This window comes from Squalius cephalus, assembly GCF_949319135.1.
Source record: "Squalius cephalus genome assembly, chromosome: 21".
Classification (NCBI taxonomy): Eukaryota; Metazoa; Chordata; class Actinopteri; order Cypriniformes; family Leuciscidae; genus Squalius; species Squalius cephalus.
The window spans coordinates 28,212,326-28,234,087 of record NC_137142.1 but is presented as its reverse complement, the minus strand read 5'-3'; the positions used below and the strand labels follow the sequence as shown (position 1 = coordinate 28,234,087).

General features: G+C 35.3%; 2 protein-coding genes across 6 annotated transcripts; both read right to left on the bottom strand.

The window, feature by feature from the left end:
• Window positions 1–784: 784 nt before the first annotated feature.
• Window positions 785–15,523, bottom strand: alox5a (arachidonate 5-lipoxygenase a). 2 transcript variants are annotated; one of them, XM_079856430.1, is made up of 15 exons: window positions 15,448–15,523; window positions 13,742–13,911; window positions 12,625–12,823; window positions 12,453–12,534; window positions 10,065–10,187; window positions 8,343–8,449; window positions 7,793–7,965; window positions 7,550–7,696; window positions 5,844–6,047; window positions 5,657–5,743; window positions 3,580–3,758; window positions 3,341–3,462; window positions 2,403–2,503; window positions 2,139–2,309; window positions 785–2,047 (listed from the first exon to the last, which is right to left on the bottom strand). In XM_079856430.1, exons 2-15 carry the CDS (start codon window positions 13,889–13,891, stop codon window positions 1,868–1,870), a joined length of 2,025 nt encoding a protein of 674 aa, XP_079712556.1. In that variant the 5' UTR covers window positions 13,892–13,911; window positions 15,448–15,523; the 3' UTR covers window positions 785–1,867. The 2 variants fall into 2 exon arrangements, with proteins under 2 accessions (XP_079712556.1, XP_079712555.1); XM_079856429.1 differs by lacking the exon at window positions 15,448–15,523 and having other exon boundaries at window positions 13,742–14,171.
• A 460-nt stretch (window positions 15,524–15,983) lies between these two features.
• On the bottom strand, window positions 15,984–21,730 carry slc25a16 (solute carrier family 25 member 16). Of its 4 annotated transcripts, none has more exons than XM_079856431.1 (10): window positions 21,627–21,730; window positions 20,377–20,499; window positions 19,445–19,537; window positions 19,206–19,339; window positions 18,403–18,466; window positions 18,197–18,318; window positions 18,053–18,119; window positions 17,799–17,961; window positions 17,543–17,611; window positions 15,984–16,983 (listed from the first exon to the last, which is right to left on the bottom strand). In XM_079856431.1, exons 2-10 carry the CDS (start codon window positions 20,450–20,452, stop codon window positions 16,827–16,829), a joined length of 945 nt encoding a protein of 314 aa, XP_079712557.1. In that variant the 5' UTR covers window positions 20,453–20,499; window positions 21,627–21,730; the 3' UTR covers window positions 15,984–16,826. The 4 variants fall into 4 exon arrangements, with proteins under 4 accessions (XP_079712557.1, XP_079712560.1, XP_079712558.1 ...); XM_079856434.1 differs by having other exon boundaries at window positions 18,403–18,509; window positions 21,627–21,723; XM_079856432.1 differs by having other exon boundaries at window positions 21,313–21,708.
• Between the last annotated feature and the right edge of the window lie 32 nt (window positions 21,731–21,762).

Genomic DNA, 21,762 nt, shown 5'->3' with positions numbered 1-21,762 from the left:
AAACGAAGCGGACTTAAACTGATCTCAATGCAGCACTTCCTGAAAGCAGGAAAACATGCCATTTTTAACGGTTTATCATGAATGGGTGAATGTAATCTTGTGACAAAAATAGAAGCATAAAATATACTGTGTGGATAAATCTTGTAAACCATAAAATGGTAACATTTTCTAGAAAAAAGGCTGATTCTGAATCAATAAAATCTTAATTGTGAATGCAAACCCTGCTGGAGGTGATTGTTAGCTGTTTGATTATTTATGTTGCAAAACACATCTTGAATTGATTATTAAGTACATCCATTGGAACATCCAATCCTGATGATTATCTTTGAGTCTTACTCTCTCATAAGAACTACACAGGGTTGAGCAGATGTTGTAGGCTACAATACTTGTTTCCATCAGTGCTCTAAGAACTTCCTCTTTTTGGTCACTCCCTGTCCTCCTGTCTGACCACTCTTGGGTCACTCCAGTGAAGAGACTGCAAGGAGTAGAGATGACACTAACTCTTAATCAACATGCACCAATGCTAAATTTCCAAATATTGTAATCATTATGTTCACAGCTTGTAATAGTAACATTGTTTCTGCCTCAAATTAATACATTGATAGCTGACAGTGATTTGTACTTGGTACTTTGTGCTTGTACTGAATGTACTTGGACACAGTCACCTCTGATAACAGATCGCTAAATTGTAATGTAGACACATGCATTTTCTTTAAAGCTGCTTTGAAACTATGTATTATGAAAAGCGCTATACAAATAAATGTGAATTGAATTGAAATAAATTGGGTCCTGAAAGGGTCCTTTATTAAAATTCTGAGATGTGATGCTACTGGCCATGATAAGCCTACTTATGTAGTGCTATTCATACAAACGCAGTGCTGGATTCTATCTTATATGCAAAATACGGAACGAATCAATTCTGCAATAACTTCCTGCAATTGCTAAATGCTGAAATGGTGTAGACTGCTCCGGAGGTAAAATGTGCAAATGCTAATGTAACAATTAAAAGAAAATATAAATCAAAGTGGGATTTTTTCTCTTCTCAGTAACCAAACTGAAGTAAATAACTTTAAGAAAAACTAAAAAAAGGAAATTAATCCTAGTGACCTGATATAATTTGGCTTTAATACATAACCAGTGACAACTGGACAAAACTATATTGTAAAACAAGCTGCCCATTTATTCACAGAAGACAATTTATCCAGACTCATCAAAGCTTATGTGTCTCTCAATGTATCATGTTTTATCCAATAGAGTATTAACTAGTAGACATTCATGACTTTAAAAGTAAACAATCAATCTTAAAATAAAAAAAAGATACAATTAATCTGGGTTACACTTTATTTGAATGTGTCCTTGTTACACTGTAATTATACATTTAAGTACTGGGTAATATTAAGTAACATGTATTTACTATAGGGTTAGGGTTTTGTTTGGTTTAGGGTTAATTGCATGTAATTATGCATAATTTATAGTTATTACTATAGTAACTACATGCAACATATATAACAATGACACTAAAATAACAAATACAAATAAGCAAATAAGCTGTTTTAAACTCAAGAAGTTCCCCCCTGTAATGATCAAGAATGAAGAAACTGTTGCTGAAATATGCATATGGGTAAAATAAACAGTATAAAAAAAACATAGCAAATGGCTGATATTAAGATAAAATCAATTCTGGCTACAACTTTGTTATTGCATATTTTCTTATTATTACGAAACTTCTCTTACATTACACATAGCAACCTTGATATATATATATAAAAATGTTTTTTTTTTTTTTTTTTTATCCCATAAAACACTCTGATAAAACACTTTTTACTACTAGCATGGCAGGTCTGCATGGTTCTGTGTGACTGGTGAATCACACAGCCACACTGTTTGGGATTCTTTCTGGAGACAGATAGTAGTAAGGCAGCTTCTTCCCCTCATTTCGGCTCTTGACGACTTTGGTCACTTCTCCAAGAGTCTTGCGGAATTTCACCATCGCCTCTTTCACAGGTTTCTCGATGAAGTGTTCATCTGGATACATACCTAGAAACAGCTGCAAAAATCATACATTTCAGAATCTGTCATTGTTCACATAGCACATCTGAGCTTGTGTGTATTCATGTGGATATGCACTTATTTCATACCTCATTTTCTTGAAACTGACTGAGGGCCCACACAGCGCCCAGATGCCAGCAGGAGCGTCCTCGATCAGGCAGACTATCCACTATGTACTTCATATCCACCTCGCCCTTCTTTGTAGGAGGAGGTTTTCGCATGGTTGGGGGGGAATTTGGAATCCATGAACACCAGTCAAACTGGAGTAAAGAGTCAGAACATGGATATTAGTTTTGCTGTTCATTTCACTTTACAACAAAATATGCCAGAAACGTCATAGTGTGTAATGTCACCTGGCCGAAGTTTACTGCGGCATGTTGTGCAGAAGCAGTGAATATGACGATAGTTAGATACTCCACTAGCTGCTCTTTGGTTTGTAAACTCTTGGGAAACTCTGCAAACAATGACAACTTGTCATCAGTATAGGGTTCATATAGAGGTCAGACACATTTACATAAGAATGCATTGGCAATGCATTAAAATTGAAGGCCGGTAGCCCTATAAGTTAACTAGTAATAAGTTAAATATTTGCTAACTAAAATATTTGTAGTTCAGTTCACCTACTGATCAGTGAACTGAAAGAGGAACTTGAAAATTACTGATGTCATTCACGTATTCTGTCACCAGGATACTCTTAAGAAAGCTATTTAAAGGGATAATTTACCAAAAAATGAAAATTCTGTCATCATTTACTCACCCTCATGTCACTCCAAACCCGCAAGACTTTTGTTCATTTTCAGAAAATTTGGACTAAACTGCTCAATTCATATGGATTAGTTTTACGATTTCTTTATGAACTTTTTGAAGCATCAAAGTGGTAGTTGTGTAGCTATCAATGGAGGTTTCATCAAAAAGATTTGTTTTTCTAAGATGAACGAAAGTCTTACTGGTTTGGAACAACATGAGGGTGAGACTAACCCTTTAACCCTTTATAAAGAACATACTCACCCTTGGGAAAGTGTTAAATGTATTGAATGTGCACTTGTGGGCTTCAAATTTATTTGAAGTTAAATTTTTTTTTTAAACTGTTTGTGCAGATAATAAAATGTAAATTAAATAAAGGCCACTTAAGTGTACTTAAAGAGTGTACACTTGTCTGACAACATTATATTTAGTTCCACCTTAAAGTAAGTATATTCTTTCTATAATAAGTACTCTTTATAAAGGTATACTCAAGTGTACCTCCCTTTGCATCATGCAATTTTTGAATTTGTTTTAAGAATATATTTACCACATTTGTCAAAATCTTGCATTCCAAAGCTGCAAACATCTTTCACAAATGCCTGGATCTCTTCATCACCCTGAACTGTCTCATCTTTGTCATAGTAGATGTTCACTACATCTGTCACAAAACTAGAAAGAGAGCAAATCAATATCAAATTACTTAACAAAAAAAGTTTTTATTGAGTCTTTTTCATTCCTTTTTACAACTGAATGTTTCTTCTTCTTTTTATCAGCTATGTAACATACCTTGTCACAGCCTCCCAGACACTGCAGCCATCATCTCTGTAGAAGTAGTAGGGCAGTTCCTCCTGGCTGTCCATGCCTCGTTCTTTTATGGCCGCTGGGAAACACAAGGACTTGTATGTGAAGGTTTTCATGGACCTCTGGACCAGTTCTACGTGGCCACCTCCACCTGTCCCATTAGCCTGTGATACACAAACAGAGATAGAGTACAGAAAAAGATTAATAAAATGTGCATCACATTACAAAAAAAAAATAGTTCTTTTAAGTACTGATCGTTGAAATGCTCTTTGGAGAACAGAATGGTTCTTCTATGGCAGGGGTCACCAAACTTTTTTCTCTGGGGGCCACATTATCGTTCCTGACTGTGATGGGGGTCCGGGGCCGGTTCAGCTATATAACATAGAAATGTATGACCCAGACCAAAATGACCACCAGCAGGCCTCATTGTGTAGTAGAGATTACTAGCTTGTCACAGCCATCCCCACTACTATGTGCAGGCACAGCCATCCTCCGAATCCTGTCTTCTCTTGCTTGCCCTCGCAAGCTAGCATACTCTTTGTGGCGGATTTCGTGGTGACGACGCAGATTATATTCTTTGAAAACCACCACACTTTCTTTACATATAATACAAACTGCACGGTCCTTACACTGAACAAAAATCGTTGGTCCACTGTTCTTTGAAAACTCTGTACTCTCTATCAACTTTTTAATTTAACGCTAGCCATTTTGCTGTCCTGAACATTGACAGTTCTCTGCGCGTGCGTTGTCTGTCACTGTTTGATCTCGAGCATGTCAGGTGACGAAAATGCGTAAAATTCGAATTTGTAAAAAAATAAACAAAATACCAGATGCAGACATGTTGTTATTTTCCAAAAAGCAATTTAAAAAAAATAGGCCATGACGACTTTTGGGGATTGCCTCATAGGGCCGGTTCAAGTAGCGGGGAGCAGAGGGGCTGGGGGGCCAGTCAAAGGGGGGTGGCGGGCCTGAGTCGGCCCGCGGGCCTTAGTTTGGTGACCCATGTTCTATGGCATCACGGAGAAAACCCTCAATTTTTTTCAGTCACCCTTTCTGGATGTTACATCATTATACCAATAGGTAGCGAGAAGTGACTGTCTTTATGAGTGAATCAATGAGTCATTTACTCAGCTGATTTGTTCAAACATACTGATTCTTTCAGGAACAAAACAAATGACTGTCTTTATGAGTTACTGTGAGTTACTTTATGAGTTACAATGACTGTCTGAATTCAGTTATTGAATTATTCAATCAACCAATTTGTTCAACAACACTGGCACATACTCAAATCACATACTCACTAAGTACGTAGGCCTACTAAACCAGACGTATTACATTTGTCATGTTGTCATTGTTATGTGACCTACCATGTCATCCGGAACTTTTTCACTAACTGTTTTATGAATACTGTGAATTTGGATATATTACTCTTTTCACAAACTGTTTTTTGCATGCTGCGTAGTGAAATAGGCATATTCGGATGCAGCCCGTCTTTATGAATGAGTCTTGAATCTTTCAGCCGATTCGCTTATCAATACTGATTAATTCAGGAATGAAAAATGTAACCATCTTTATAAGTGTGTCATTGAAACATTTATTAAACCAGTTTGTTTAAAAAAATGATTGGGACAGATTTAAATTGGCAAATTGGCATGAGAGCGCCATCCCATAAAAGCACAGATGGGAGTGGAAAGTTCTGTGCGTGATCTACTGATGACGTGAAGAGCAGCGCAAATTAGCGTCTGGTTTAAGGCATTAAATAATGGTGCAAATACCAGTAAATTGGTAAAACCACCTTGCCTGATTCAATTAAATACTCTCCTCTCATAAATTTTGCGCTTGAAAGGGAAACTCCTACAAATGCATATGCAATAAGGTCAGCCACAAAAATAACTGTGCCCACGCCTTTTCAGCGCAATTTCTTCACTGCGTGTCTTTAGGAAATCCTGACAGTAGGCTTTGTGCTGCCGCAATCTGTTAGTAAATCTGGCCCATATAGAGAACATTCTAGACAGAGTTTGCTTATGGAGGAAGTGAACTGTGGAGAAAGAGAGAAACTAACCTTGTCAAAAAGTCCGCACTCACAGATTAGCTGCTCACGAGCCTTGGTGTTAATGGCAATTGTAAAACGGATGTGAGGTAACAGCAACTGGAAGAGCAGAAGATGCCTTTAGAATGTATCCTCAACCATGCATATACATTCAAACCAATGTTATAGAATAAATTCCATAGAGAGAACAAGGAATTACCTTAAAAACAGGATGAACTGCCGGCAGTTGTCTGAACATGGCTATGCCAAAGACCTCAGATATCAGATGTGTCCTGAGAAGATGTGTGACTGTCTGGTGTATGTGGAAGTCTGAAGATCTCACCCAGATCTTGGCCAGCAACCAGTCATACTCATCATCAGTTGGAAGGAAGATAGGATTATCCTTTCCTGGTGTCTGACCCAGCTATCCAAATGAAAAAGAGGTCATTTTCAAAAGTCATTTTATAGACAATCGCATAAGCCATGGTTTTCAAATTGTGCAAGGGTGTGCATGTGAGACTTCACTATTTCTCATATTCCATTCACTCAATAAAATCAATATATGACTTGCATGACTTCCTTCACTATTTACCTTATACAAAGCTATGAAAATTCAGAAAACTTGTATATGTAGCGCATACAGGTTCCTCAAATCCAGCCCTGCAGAGTTTAGCTCAAACCCTGTTCAAACTCACCTAGCTGTAATTACCTTGATTAGCTTGTTCAAGTTTCCTTTGATTAGAGTTGGTTGGAGCTAAACTCTACAGGACAGTGGCCCTCTAGAGTCGGATTTGAGGAACCCTGGCATACACCATGTGGTATATTTGAATGTGATTTGGTGCTTGACAGTACAATTACCATACCCCCCCCCCCCATCACCCACAAACTTCCTGTAATTCTTTTTAAAAAACTACCACGGTTGCCACCACGAAATGTTAAGCAGCAAAACTGTTTTCAGCATTGATAATAATTAGAAATGTTTCTTAAGCACCAAATCAGCACATTACAATCATTGCTGAAGGATTATGTGACACTAAAAACTGATAATAATGCTTTGCCATCATAGGAAATAATCATTTTATTAAGACTCATATGGTGAAAATCAAGTTTTAAACATGGTTTATATCTATATGTGTTTTGAATATGCTTTGAGACAAACCATTAGCAAATTCATCAGTTAAGACCATTGTTGAGTATTTTATCTTTAAAACTGCTGAATACAGTCTCAAAAACGTGGTTTGAAAACACGCCCGTTTCCTCCCGCGGCCCACCACAAACATGTTTTTAAGCCATTTCTTTTTCCATCTTCTATCTTCTATCGCAACATATTTTTGCAAAAAGCATAGTATACCTACTAATAAAAGCCATTTTATCAATGAAGAGTGTATCACACATATGTTTCACAGACAGCGCTTAAATTAAGCAGGATTAGGCCTTAATTCAGTTAGGTTATTTAAGTAGCTTTTATAAACATGCTTGTGTACAAAAACATTAATGGTGTGCATCTTGAGACAAAACTTTGGCTCTGACATATGTCAGTGCAAGTTGCTTTGAGTTAAAATAGCTAAAACATGCATTTTAGTCTAGGACTAGGCTTAAGCCTAGTGTTCAGTGTGTTTTTCATCACTAAAGCTGTTTTCATTCTTTGAGAGAAAAAGTGAAATCGAGAGAGCTTTTTATAGCTGTTTTCAATAAAACATTTGTCTCCTTTATGTTAAATTGCTTGTATTCGTCCTGTTTTAAATCATTTTTAACAAAAGCATCTACTAACTGAACAGTTTGTCTAATTTTAAACGGTAGCTTGAGAGTGTGAAAAAAGAAATGCAGAAGCTGAAATTATCTTATCATGCATTGTGTGTCTGCATAACTGAAACATAACTGTCTGGTATGATTCCTGCATATGTACTTGTGTTTAAGTGTAGATACCTGGATGGCAATTGGCATGATTTTGTTCTGAATGTTCTTATACAGCAGACAGATGGGTGCAGCCAAGTATTGAAGGGTGCATGGGTCCGTAGCATTGGCAGTAACACCATCTAATAACTCATAGTCAGCGATAAAGATGTTTCCTTCCTGAAAAGCAAGAAATTAGCTTGTACTAAACCCATTCTCTATCATGTTGGTTGTTGTATGTTGAACTGACACAACCTGTTCATGTGTGTTGCAAACCTTGAGCTCTTCTTCCAGCGTGAGACCTCTCTCCAGACTGTTCTCCAAAATCTTTTGTGTGACTGGAAACTTGTCGGGAATTTCTGTGCATTTCCTGATGACCACTGGGTTACAGCCATTCAAGAACTGGTATCCAAACATGAAATCTTCCTTCCAATGCTGCATCACATACTCTGTGCAAGAGACACAAGCAGGCAAATAAAAGAGTGTTTGTGGTTAATATATACCTGAAGATACTTTTACATTACATAAATTATACACATTCATATATCAAAAATGAAATTTTGAAGCAGCTGTGTGCTTTAAAATTGTCACTCAGAACTATTTGGTATATTATTCTAAATTATAGAGTATTAAACCTAACATAAAAACTAAACATTGTACTCTAGGTATTTAACCGTTATTAATGATTAAACAAAAGCAGTGCTTCAAATTCCAAAGAGGTGATTCATGCATGGTAAACAATGAAAGTGTTTGTGAGCTGGATGTGTGTCATAGAGGAAATCTTCAACAGATCATTACATAAATGTTAATAACTGACTGCCCAAACCTGATATTGTGTTCTTAATTCTCATGAATATACGCTCGAAGTCTGCAAAATCTCCCCATGAGGACTGGAACATGTGCATGAACTGGTTTACGTAAAGGTTCTCGATCCTAAGGAATAGAACACAGCCAAATATAAAAACGCTTTACATATGGGCAATGATATATTATATTGCATTATATATTGTAATAATATATAAAGAGAGATACAGTATTTGTTGATATTATTTTGAGAAATTTTGAGCTAGTTGAGTAAATTAATATTAGGCCAATTTTATGCCATTTTCAATTTTGACACAGGATTTTGGATAGTCTACCCTTGTGAAAAAGAAGTGCACTTTAGCATACTTTTTAAAAGAGTACACTTCATTGCATGTTATTTGCAATTTTGAAAATGTATTACAGTTTAAATTATATTAAATGCAATTACTTTTGACCCATCTTTATATGTAATTTCATACTTCTATTGTCTTTGAAATATAGTTCAGAATGTACTAAGTATTTATGTTAAACAAAACATGTCATTTCACGTATTTCAATATATTTGTAATTACAAATCTCAAATGATGAAACTGAAATTTAGTCATTTTAAAATATATTAACAATTATACCATGTAATATTGAATATCAAACTACAGTTGATATTATAATCAAGTACTTTACATGTGCTTTATGTTAGTCAACACAATACATGTAGTTCTTTACAGTGACAAAAGATTATGATTAACAATGATTTCAAATGTAATAAGTGTATTAAAATTGATAGTTCTCCCAAAAAATGAAAATTCTGTCATCATTTACTCACCCTCAAGATGTTCCAAACCTGTATGAATTTCTTTCTTCTGCTGAACACAAAAGAAGATATTTTGAAGAATGTTGGTAATCAAACAGTTGATGGGCCCATTGACTTCCATAGTATTATTATTTTTTGTATGTTTTTTTTTTTTTTTTGGTATGCTATAGAAGTCAATGAGGTCCATCAACTGTTTGGTTACCCAGAATATCTTCCTTTGTGTTCAGCAGAAGAAAGAAATTCATACAGGTTTGGAACAACTTCAGGGTGAGTAAATTATGGCAGAATTTTTATTTTTGGGTGAACTATCCCTTTAAGAAATGTAGTCATAAAAGTGTACTTTCTCTAAATACTCTCAAGTGGACTTTTATTTCATTGCTATTATTTTATCTGAAAGTCAAGTTTTTTTTTAAATTACACTTTAAAGATGTGATGTTCACATCAAATGCACATTCAGTATAATTAGGGGCACTTCGTTTTCACAAACGTTACCAAGTCAGTTTCTCACACCCACATACTGAACCAGAGAGCTCCTGCACCTAATGCATGAAACATTTTTTGTTGTTGTAATAATCTGACTGTCAGTGTGTCTGCAGATATGGGTGATAAGCACGTACATGCTTGTGACTGAGAAAGACACTTCTCAAAACTATTTATATCAACAACACCATCTACTGAATCTGCAATTTCCCCCTTTTAACAGTCACACTCTTATAGTAGTAGCTACAGGCTAACACAGTTCGGCAAGGCCTGTGCAAATGTATAATACCACAAAAACAATGCATGTGTATTCAGACCTTGTTAGAGATACATGCAAAACACAAACAGAGTTCTAAAAGAAACATGCAAATGTGCATAAATACAAACAGACGTTCCCTTTATGTAAATAACAGTGATCTGACTGAACAGACCAGAAAACTAAATGAATCTTACGCTTTGCTGTAGTTGAGCACAAAGTCCACTCCTTTCTCGCTGTCAAACTGAATGTCTCGTGGAAGCTCACTATGGGCTTTGGCATCTATACTCATAGGGAAGCCAGGATGCCACTCTTTCCATCTTCAACATGAAGAACAAAATCATGTTTTAAAATGTAAAACTCTTTTACATCAGCACCAAATCATTTATTGTCAATATTATGAAATAAATATAAGGTTCTGCTTTTAAAAACTGGATTTCCTGGGCAGTGTGGTCAGATATGAGGTAGTGATAGTGTCATCGGCAGACGTCCCAGATTTGATCCTTTGAGTTACTAGACAAATGCAGATTTCTGTTCCTATAATTAGTGTTCTCTATAGTAGGCTTTTCACACTTAACCCTGGGTTATTTTCTTTTTTAAACTCTCCTTTTAAAGGGATAGTCTACCCAAATATAACTTCTGTCATGTCATTCTTTAAAATTTCTAAATATATCATATAGTTGTTTAGCAACAAACTGAACAGCGCTTGCCTCATTAAATATTCAAACACTTTGTACAGTCACAGAAATGTTTACGTGCTGTATTTTGCTTTCAAAACCAAAATGTCAAACAATGGTGGAAAACGTGTTACTTGGAGTGAAGAGAGTACTTTATTCTTACGATTATGGTCAGAATAATGACCATAAGTGTATTCAGGACAAACTTGGTACAATCAGGAATATAAATTCAATCGATACGCAAGAACGAGACAGAATGTTATTTAAAGGGGTCCTATTATGCCCTTTAACGAAATCTTGATTTTATTTTTGGGATGTACTAGAATATGTTTTCATGCTTTAAACACATTCTTTTTCACATATTTTGCATTATTACAGCACCTCTCTCCCCAGTCTGGCTCGAACACACTGATTTCGATGAAGCCCCTCCTTCCGAAATACGAAATGTGCTGTGATTGGTTAGCTGGCCTCTCCATAACTGCAAGTTCTTCTCTAGTGTAAATATTAATGATGGCGTCAATTTCAAACCAATTCGAGCCCGATTCAGACCCTGACAATGTTAACGAACAAGAGGACTGTGCTGAACGAATTTCATGCACAGACTTTGCAAGCACGGATTTCACAGGACGTTTCAGAGCGGTATGTTTTTTGTAATTTTCTTATAAATTATAGATACGATGTTATATACCATTTAATAGTGATATTTGTCGGAAAACTAAGATAATACAAACAGTAATTGATCACTAAACCAAGGTTAATTTTCCTAAGGAGCGGTGAACCGTCTTACAAAAGCGAGAGGTTACAGAAGCTAGCAAACAAGCTGTTCTCCATAAAAATGTGCAGTGCACAGATACAAATGTGGGTTTTAATGTTCAGGAACTGTGTTTAAAATAAATTTAAACCACTTTAAGTTCGTCAGCCTTAGAAGGTCAAAAAAATTGTTTTGGAAATGGGGTGGACAAAACAGTGTCTCTTTGACATAGCGACAACACTGTCTTCTCTAATGCCTCGTCCCCCTTTTTTGCATATTTCGTGGGTGGGAATTATTCAAATGAGTAAACCTTATGATTTCATCGAGTTGTAGTTCTTGAAAAGGGGATTCTGTTTAATAAAATATCTCCCTTTGGAGTGGACTTTGAGCTTTATAACCTTGCAAATCTGTTTTATGCTCAAACAGCAACATTACACTCTAACTAAAGTTGAAAAAGTGGAAAAGCACAATAGGACCCCTTTCAACAGGTCGCGTGTAAGAAAGTTAACCCTGGAATTTCAACAGGTTTTTTTTTTTACAGTGATGCCATAGAAGAAACATTTTCAGTTCCCCAAAGAAGAACCTTTTAAACAGTTCTTAAAAGAATACTTTTTTCTAAGTGTGAAGAACATATCAATAATCTAAAGAACCTTTTTCCACTATAAAGAAGCTTTTGTGCAATGGGAAGGCCATGAATGTTAAAAGGTCTACATGGAACCATCGATGCAAATAAAGACTCTGAAATACACAGAATTATTACCAGAGTAAAGATTAAACAGTGTAAAAATCTATATATAAACATATAGTGTACTATATATATATATACCATAGACTATCCTATGTATATATCACAAATATTATTTTTAATAATTTATATTCCTGACTGTATCATCCAGTTTGTCCTGAATCCCACTCACACGTTTTCAGTCATTGTTTGACGTTTTGATTTCCCCTCAAACTCTGAAACAAAATGCAGTGCATGAAAGTTTCTGTGATATCTATGAATTTCTATGAATATGAGGCAAGCGCTGTGACAAGAAGAAAACGAATGGTCTGTTGAAATAGACTTGATCGCATGTGCATTTATGAGGAAAGAATTTTTCCTGGAGACCAGAACTAGTATAGTGGTTAACCTCTTTCTAAAAGTTGCATCAAACCTGTATAGCTTCTGTCTCTGTTCTAGTTCTTTGTGCCTGTGTTGTTTCGCCAATCCGGTCTTGTCATGCTGTGGCAATCGAGCTGAAACACAGCAAACATTGAAACATTATATTATGGTAAAGTTTAGCGCTCTATTACAAGAAAAAATGTGCACAGCCAATCAGAACCTACCCCTGCCATCTCTGAGGACCACCTCCTTGTCATCAACTAACCAGCGAAAGCAGGGAAACTCAATGTAATCTCCATAGGGTGTCTTCACCGTGACATATTTGCAATACCAGTCATCGTGCACCCAGTATTTCTTCTTTTCGATTTTCAGCAGCTCAATTTCACCCAGGTCCTCTCCCACATTGATGTCATATGAGTCCACCTTGAATTACACCATATGTATGATGTTATTTAAAAACAGTTGCTCAAAAAAGACATGCATAGTTTCAATAGACAGTCTTACAGTACATATAAGTCTTTCAATGACACATGCAATAGTGGACTTCAACTGTGATAATAAAGATGTTATGTTGTTATGAAGAGATTTTGATTGTTTTTGATTACTCATGAAGCCATAATCATTAAATATGGGACAAAACATGCCCAAAATTTGATCCGCCATTTTTAAAATACCTATTTTTTCCAAGCACTTATTAATCAGCATACTTGTGGTCTATATATGCTTTGAGTCAAATTAATCAACCGCCGTGAAAGAATACCAGCCTTAAAAAAAAGCCTATAAAGGTTTGCACATTTAATTCACAAAGAGAAAGGCAATTCATTTCTGCCATGCATTTTTTTAATCGCACAACACATTAAATATAATTCAGATACAATGGAACAAACTCCTTAAAATGATCTCAAAGGTCTAATATATAGTCATACATAATCTTTGCACATAGGGCTACACTTTATTTGGTAACACTTTATTTTACAGTGTCATTGTTAAATATGTTACATGTAGTTACCATAGTAATACATAAATTATGCTACATGCCACTAAACCTAACCAAACCCTATAGTACATGTAGTTAATAGAACTCAGTACATAATGTATAATCACAATGTAAAAAAGACACCTTAAAATAAAGGGTTACACTGTTCTTGTTACAGCGTAATAATTATACATTTAAGTAATTAGCAACATGTACTTATAGGGTTAGGGTTTGAACCCTAAATCAAAGCCTAACCCTATAGTAAGTAGATGTTGCTTATTACTTAAATGTATTATTATTACAAGATATTGTAAAATAAAGTGTTACCGCATATTCATTGCAGGTAAAGACCATTAGTTTCTTACCGCTCCTCTCTCAAAGTCATTATAGAGGGGTTTATCCAGAAGGGTTCTCTCACTGCATCCCTCAGATCCCACCAGGGTCATGTAGATGTAGTCATCTGTTCCAGCAAACCACTGAGTGCCGGTGGCGATAGTCACTGTGTAGTTGGGCATTGTCAAGCTGGAGATGAGCGCTGCAAGTGAAATCGAATGGACTTTTCAAGAGTCGCACACAGACTGCATTTCCTCTTCTCTCCCCCCTCTCACTCCCATTCTCTCTTTAACTGACTCACACAAGCCAGCCACCGACTTCGCACATATCACACACGGAAATATGTTGATGTGATCATGGTTAGCTTTGCGGTAGGCTTCAACTAAGTTACTTGCATTGAGTGAACTGCATCATGCACTATATTAATTATTCTAAATCACCTCGACATATTACGCTTTCTATGCTTCATAATAGAGGAACCAGTTTTTAAGATGTCCTGCATGGCATGCTTATCAGATATTTTGGTTCTCGTTTATCTTAAAGGTGTTACTTCACGCTTATCTTTGAATTTGACTCTTTTTTTGTCCTGTGGTTTACCAGCTGACACTCTGCTGATAAAAACATCCAAATGTTGAGTTTTGCGAAATAAATTTCTTTCTTTCTTTTTTATTTATTTAAATAATATACCAATAAACTGTTGTTTAAATAATATACCAATACCAACTGTTTAAGTTATATTTAATATATAAAATGTATATTAACATTAGCCTACCGTTGAAACGTTTGGGGTTGGTAGGATGTTTTTTAATGTTGTTAAAAGAAGTCTCTTGTGCTAAAAAAAAACAAAAAACAAACAAAAAAAAAACATTTATTTAATCAGAGAATACAGTAAAAACAGAAATATTGTAAAATATTATATAAATTGAAAATAACTGCATTCTACTTTAATATATTTTAAAATGTATTATTCCTGTCAGCATCATTACTCCAGTCTTCATCACATGATCCTTCAGAAATCATTCTAATATGCTGATTTGCTACTCAATAATCAATTTTGAAAACAGTTGTGCTGCCTTATATTTTTGTGTAAACACTGATATTTCTTTGAGAATTCTTTAATAAAGTATTTATTTAAAAAAAATCTTACTGACCCCAAACCTTTAAACGGTAGTGTAAAGCGAATAATTGTAAAGTGCTTTAATGTCTCTCCAATAATTATTTTTTTCAAGATAGCCAACAGGGGGGATTGACAGTGGGCTCTACTTTTCTTTTCTTTTTTACTTGGACGGTAACATTGATAGGGCATATCTGCTATAAGCAGTGTTTTGTTTATAACATATTTTCCAGTCAAATAAGACAAGCTATCAAACAACAGTACCTTACAAATAAAAGAGGAAATGCAAATCGAATGCTAGGCCTGCCCTGTACCATAGTAAATGCATGGCATAAATTAGGGAACGATAGGGAAATCTCACTCGATGTCAAGTTTGTAAAGGCATGAAACTCCAGCACAAGACTAAAAGCTTTTATTTTCATGTAAAAGAAAATGGTTTTAAAATAAAATGTATTTGTTTCTTTAAATGTTAATTTGTTCAATGCATAACATTTCAATCTGGCATTGTATCCATTCATTACACAAATATAATACATTTTAATGACGCAAATAAATAAAGGTGATTTATCCAAAGCAGCAAGATGAACTTTCTACTCAGTTCTCAAGAATCAGAAAAGAACATACTTTATATTCTAGTGATTCATCTTAAAACACTTGGTGAAGAAGATTAACCTGAATGTGACAGTTGAATCATGACTAGTACTCATACACGTATTCGATCTGTCATAAAACGATAATCTCGGTTGAATGTACTCATACGCACATATATTCATAAGAGTTCCCGTTTATCTTTGGAAACATGCAGCAAAACGACCAGTGCACATGAACCCAAAAACACAATTTCAAAGAGGCTTTAGGACTCGAATTACTGAAAGACTGCCACCACACGGCAACAAACACTACAACAGGAAGGAAAATGATGCAAGTTTGAGGGTGCTCATTTCCCTTTACAAAACTAAAAAAAGTAAACACAAAACAAGGCATTTTATACATGTATGTGTGTGTGTGTATATATACATACATTTTTTTTTCTATTTTTTAAAATAATTCATTTTAGTGGATAATAATAGTATATAGTGGATTTATTTTACTGCATAATAGTAGTAAATAGAGATTCATAACCGAGGCAAGAAAGAATTATTTGATAAAACTCCTGTGCATATAGAAAGGCAAAGTCATTATTTTATTCAAGGGACCCATTTTTTTCCCCATCACAAATCAGAACAATAATTTAACAGATTCATATACATTTCAGCTGTGATATGCTTATCACCACACACATTCTCACTTGATTGCTATCTTGTGAATTTAACTGCACTGTAAGGCATCGATCAGATATAGTTTGTGCCACAGTAACGACTGCATGCGAACATGACTGAATACTGCATAAACATTACATACACTGTCTCCCATTCGCTATATTACTGAATTGTAGAGGTAAGTCATATTGATCACTAAAAGAGACAAATAACAGCCAATAAGACTTGAGGTGACTGAAATAAACAGCTACATATAAATCAAATTTAGCGAAGAAAAATCAACTTCCATATTTAGGTTTCTGATGTAAAAAAAATTATGTCATCATCAGTCATAGTTAAAAGCACTGTGATATACCTACTGAAACTGTCCACATAGGTAAACTCTACTGTGATTTTGTGTTTTGCTTAATGTATATGAGTGTATATGAGTCATATTGTTCAATATGAGATGGGATGGCTTCATACAGGCAAGTTTCAGACGCAAGTCTATGGTATTTCCAGTGTCGGTTGTTAGGGGGCATGTTCCTGATCCACGCATAATGGAAAAGCAAGCTTTTGTCTCTGTATCCATAGTGACTGTTTCTGGGGCGTGCAAAGCCACAGGTTTGCCATTTGTGTGGGTGTTTCGTAAGAACTGGAGTTCACATGACTGCTGACTGGAATGGCAATGGCAATGGCAGGTGCTGTGATGTTGCCAGGGGTCGTTTCAACTTGTTCCTTTTGGGCTTCAAGTCACTGCTTTTTCTAGTTTAGGTGAAAAACTTGCTTCATGAACTCATAAGTGGTGAAGGCAACGGCTTGTGACGGTATACAGCGGATGTAGTTGAGGGACAGGCCACGATACAGTCCTCTCTTAACGCCATATTGGGTGTACACATACTTCAGAGTTTGTGTGAGGCTGCTGCTCAAAAGAATTAAGCAAAAACATATTAGTGATGACAGATATAAGCTGGTGAGAACTGAGTCCAAGCTGTGGAGATCTAATTGCTACACAGTAAAACATGATATATTAGCAACACACACACAAACAAATAATATATGATGTATGTGTATCTGTAAGTGTATGTGTGTATAGATATATGCGTGTGTGTGTGTGTGTGTATGGACACTGAAGAATAGAGTAATGGCTGCTAAAAATGTAGCTTTGCGATCACAGGAATAAATTACATTTTAAAATAAATTTAAATAGAAAACAGTTAATTTAAATTATTAATTATATATATATATATATATATATATATATATATATATATATATATATATATATATATATATATATATATATATATATATATATATATATATATATATCTCTGTAGAAGTACATAATTTTTATTGCAGGTATCAAATTATATATATAAAAAAAAACTATCAGCCAAATTTGACTATTGATGCGTCTCTATTAATAGATGAATACCTCACTGTAAGTCAATAAGGCAACAAAAACTTAAAATACTCACCGACATTTATCAAAATCAGGCAGTGATGTACCCAACTGCATTCTCCTCCGGGCAACATCTAGTGGATATCTGCGCATATTAATAATATTAAGACAGAATGTTCTACACAAAATGTAGAATGTATGTACAGTAACACAAATGTATATATGTTACACAATTTTGTTTCGGTCTTTAACTTAAAACTACAGAACAGCTGTAAAAACAAAAACAAAAAAACAATAATTAACAATCCAGGGATTTATAAGAATAAACATACGATATAGTTTGAGCAATTGCTCCGGCGACTCCACCACACAACAGATTGACGTGAGTCTTCAGCACGAGAACATCAGGGTTGTCAAGAGTCGGCTTGCCTAAGAGCTCTGGAAAGTGAGTCAGTCCCAGAGTCTTCAATGTACCGAAAGTAAAAAACGAAAAGCCTGGAATACAGAGAAAACCGTGACATGAGGAAGTGGGCTCAGTTTTGCCTATTGTACTGTACATTCCACGTAAATTAATCAAGACAATAACCTGCATATGGAGCCATGCCAATGATTGTGGGGGTCAGACCCCAGTAGAATCCAGAGATTCCTCCTTCCTTTAAAGATAAAACACTGTCACACAAAAGGGAAGCACAGATGGCTTCTCAATTAAACCCCTTTCCACCCTTCATACCTTAAGGTAAATAGTCTGAAAGGCGTTTCGTATGCCAGTGTAGCGATGCTCTCCTGTCACTTGAAATGCTAAGCGTGCTCGGATAACATCGAGTGGATAGGTGCAAATAACTGCGGTCATCCCTGCAGAAGGAATGCAATGGAGATAAAGACAGAACACTCATCATGGAGTAACTTAAGAAAGAGTCATGGAAAAGAATCACAAACCTGCCATAGATCCCGCCATAAGCCGATGAATGTGCCCAGATATTCCAAGTTGTGTGTTAAGGAACTGAAAGTACATCCGAAACAGCTTTTTACAAGCATTACATAACCTAAACAGAGCGTGCATTCGGCTTTAGTACAAATCACTGTTCTGTTAACATCAATGTAAGCTCATTTGAAACTGCAGTTTTCCAAGCTACTTACAATATGAAGTTAAAAAAAAAGATAACAACTGACAAAAAGTAGTTAACTACACTGAAGCTTTTTAAGGTTTTAATTTAAACTATATAACCATCAGAAGATGTAATTGTAATTGATCCATGCAAACCATTTGTATAGATGCGTTTACAGTGAAAACAACTAAAAAAAAGATGAAACAAATGTACAGATACATTTACAATGGATACAACCAATAAAATAAAATAAAAAAAATGTAATACCAAAACAAAACACATAAAACATCCCACACAAACTACCTCAACTTCTATGAATCCTTTTCTTGAAACGGTTCATTTAAATGAATCATCTGTATGAACCAAATCTCTTAACTGAAGCAGACTAGTGCTTCACTTGAGAGGACAGTTTAGGAGATTGTGTTTGATTATTTACTATTTTTACACTACTTGTGTTATACGATGTGACAAAACTCGCAAAATTAGTACTGGAAAAGCTACAATATTTTGAACATCTGAACAACGGTCACACTACTAAAAATATTGTTACGTTAGTAAATGTCGCTATGTTCAGTCTGTTATTCCCCAAGACTGATTGGCATTGCTAAATGATGACTATGAGACAAAAGAAACCTTTTTGTAGTGATCAAAAGCCATAAACTGAATGGCTCCATATGGGAAAATCCTGATCATCATAGCTCCATTTCCTTTGTATAGTCCAAGAAAACCCTCTTTTTTTGGCACAGCCTTAAGTGTGGCAAACACTCCTGCAAAAAACACACATAACATCACACGTTCAACCATTTGGTTAATTGTATTCTAAGTTTCTTTAATAATATCTATCCATCAAAAACATTTTGGTTTTAACTTACCAAGGTGTTTATAATGTGGATTTTGAGCTTGTAGTAAAATTTTCACTCTGTCGAGAGGCGCTATGGTGGACTTGGCACAGCATCCTGCAATACCTTTGTGAACACAAAAATATCAGTTAATTAAAGTTTAATCCATAAATAAATAACTTTAAAATAGAACAATCGGTCACAATTGAGGGTACGTTTACACGCCAATGATGTACTAGAATGTACTACATACAGACGACAATGTTATCAAAATGATCACCCTTCACTTGGATATGTGAAAACGATTAAAAATGCTGTATTAATGGTGTGTTTATGTATGCATGTACTTACATTCATTGACAATTCTTAGGCACAATGTACTTATTGTGTTCATTTTGTATTGCAAAACACTTTTGCTGCTATTGAGGAGGGATACGCGTAAGGTTAGGGACAAGTTTGGTGGTCTGGTTAGGGTCAACAGTGTAATTATAGATGAAATTGCAGAAATTAATTACAGCTGAAATTACAAGCAGGTATTTATAAGTCAATAATCAAATAATCAATTTAAAAGTTAATACATAGTTAAAGACACTAAGTGCTTGGGACCAAACAATCATAAAACACTTCCTAAAAAAAGGATTAAATATTTCATTTGTATACCTGCATGTCATGTGACTATTAACCGACATCAGAGAACCATACATATGCTAATGGTTTGATAAATGATTGAAATGTTAACTTAAAATCGAAGGGGGTACTTGAAGAAAATTTGTTATGTTAAAGGGGTTTAAAAGACTTGAGAAATTAATGCAAACACAATAATAAGGGTGGAAAAACACACATTTATGCCCTATACAAGTAATTTAACTCCAATACTATAATGCATACTCCCATAGCTCAAGATATGCAAGAGCAGCTGATTGTAGATTCTTTAGTACATCAATATTTTGTGATTGAAACGTCACCTCCAGCTGTGAAAGAGCGCAACCAGTAGTGGTAGTCTTTCTGCACAGGAGCTGGGATCACAGCCTCTGTCGTCATGATGGCCGTCTATCAGGACTGCAGTATATTCATGTCTTCAGCACACTCTGGAATGAGGTAAGCAAACATGCGCATTGATATTATTATGTCTCAGCTGATCTGTGCCACAGGCTGGACTATGCGCACAGGAAAGTCATATAAGTCATAAACAGTTGGACAGGGTTGTAATAAATGTATTACTTTATGAGTACCTGGTTTGGGGAAATGTTAACAGACTCAGTTCTCTAAATCTAAACTAGAAAAACAAACCAAATCATGTACAGGTGCCATCAGGATAAGTGAACGCGTTACAGGTTGGGCTAAGAAACAAACCATATAATGAATTTTATTTTGCCTTAATAAGAACAGTTTGAGCATTTTCATATGAAAATCTATTGATATTGGCTATTGTATAAATACTTATATAAAGATAAATCCTTCAATAGTCAATACAAACAATTTATTCTGGCTCCTAACTTTTTCACAGACAAGGCTTAAGACTAAAATGCACGTTTGAGCTGTTTTAACTGAAAGCAACTTGCACTGACCTATCTAAAAAAAATATGTCACTGCTATTTTTTGTCTCATGTCCTAATTGAACTAAAGCCTAATGCTGGTTTAATATAAGCCCTATCTGTGAAACCAGGCCATGGTACTCAATGATACGTACGTCAAAAAAAAAAAAAAAAAAAAAAAAAAAAAACATGGTAAATGTACAAAACCCGATGGTAATTGCATGGTAATTTTTGCTACTTTCTTTTAGTGCCTCATTGTCTGGCCTGCTTGTTTTCACAACTTTGGTTAAATTTGATAATATTGCGTAACGCGCAGCAACTCGAAATATATTAAAATACACAATAACGATGTTTGCATATTGTTACCTTGGTTACTACTGTTGCTTATTCCAGCCATAATAATACACAGATTTCACTCCCCATGCAATTTACAGCGAACTTTTGCACCATTCACAAATAGAAACGTCTTCAGCAGCTCTGACCTGAATACTTGTACACAGAAAAAATAAATCCGGCCTAAAAGCAAGGTCATCGGTTGCACAACTGTATATGGACCTGTGTGAAACTGAAGCTAGCTGACAGCTCTTCCTGTTACAAACACAGCGTGAACACTTTACGTCTACGACAACAAAACTATTCGCTCTACATTAGGTCTATACGAATATAGACTGTGTACTTACATAAAACATAAACCAAGGCACAGTGATACATTTTCTTTTTCACGTGTTTGTCTGCAGTTTCGTCCATTTCATGTCCTTCACTGGTTCATTTCCTGTCGCAGAATTAATACGTAATTGCGTGTCAACGCACAGCACC

Coding starts and splice junctions, on each gene's coding strand:
- alox5a (XM_079856430.1), bottom strand. CDS start 13,891: ATGCCCAACTACACAGTGACTATCGCCACCGGCACTCAGTGGTTTGCT. Junction 12,824..13,741: donor ATGACTTTGAGAGAGGAGCG/GTAAGAAACTAA, acceptor GTGTAATTCAAG/GTGGACTCATATGACATCAA. Junction 3,759..5,656: donor AGTGCGGACTTTTTGACAAG/GTTAGTTTCTCT, acceptor TGTGTATCACAG/GCTAATGGGACAGGTGGAGG.
- slc25a16 (XM_079856431.1), bottom strand. CDS start 20,452: ATGACGACAGAGGCTGTGATCCCAGCTCCTGTGCAGAAAGACTACCAC. Junction 19,340..19,444: donor TCCACATTATAAACACCTTG/GTAAGTTAAAAC, acceptor TGTTTTTTGCAG/GAGTGTTTGCCACACTTAAG. Junction 18,467..19,205: donor CTTTTGATCACTACAAAAAG/GTTTCTTTTGTC, acceptor ATGTACTTTCAG/TTCCTTAACACACAACTTGG.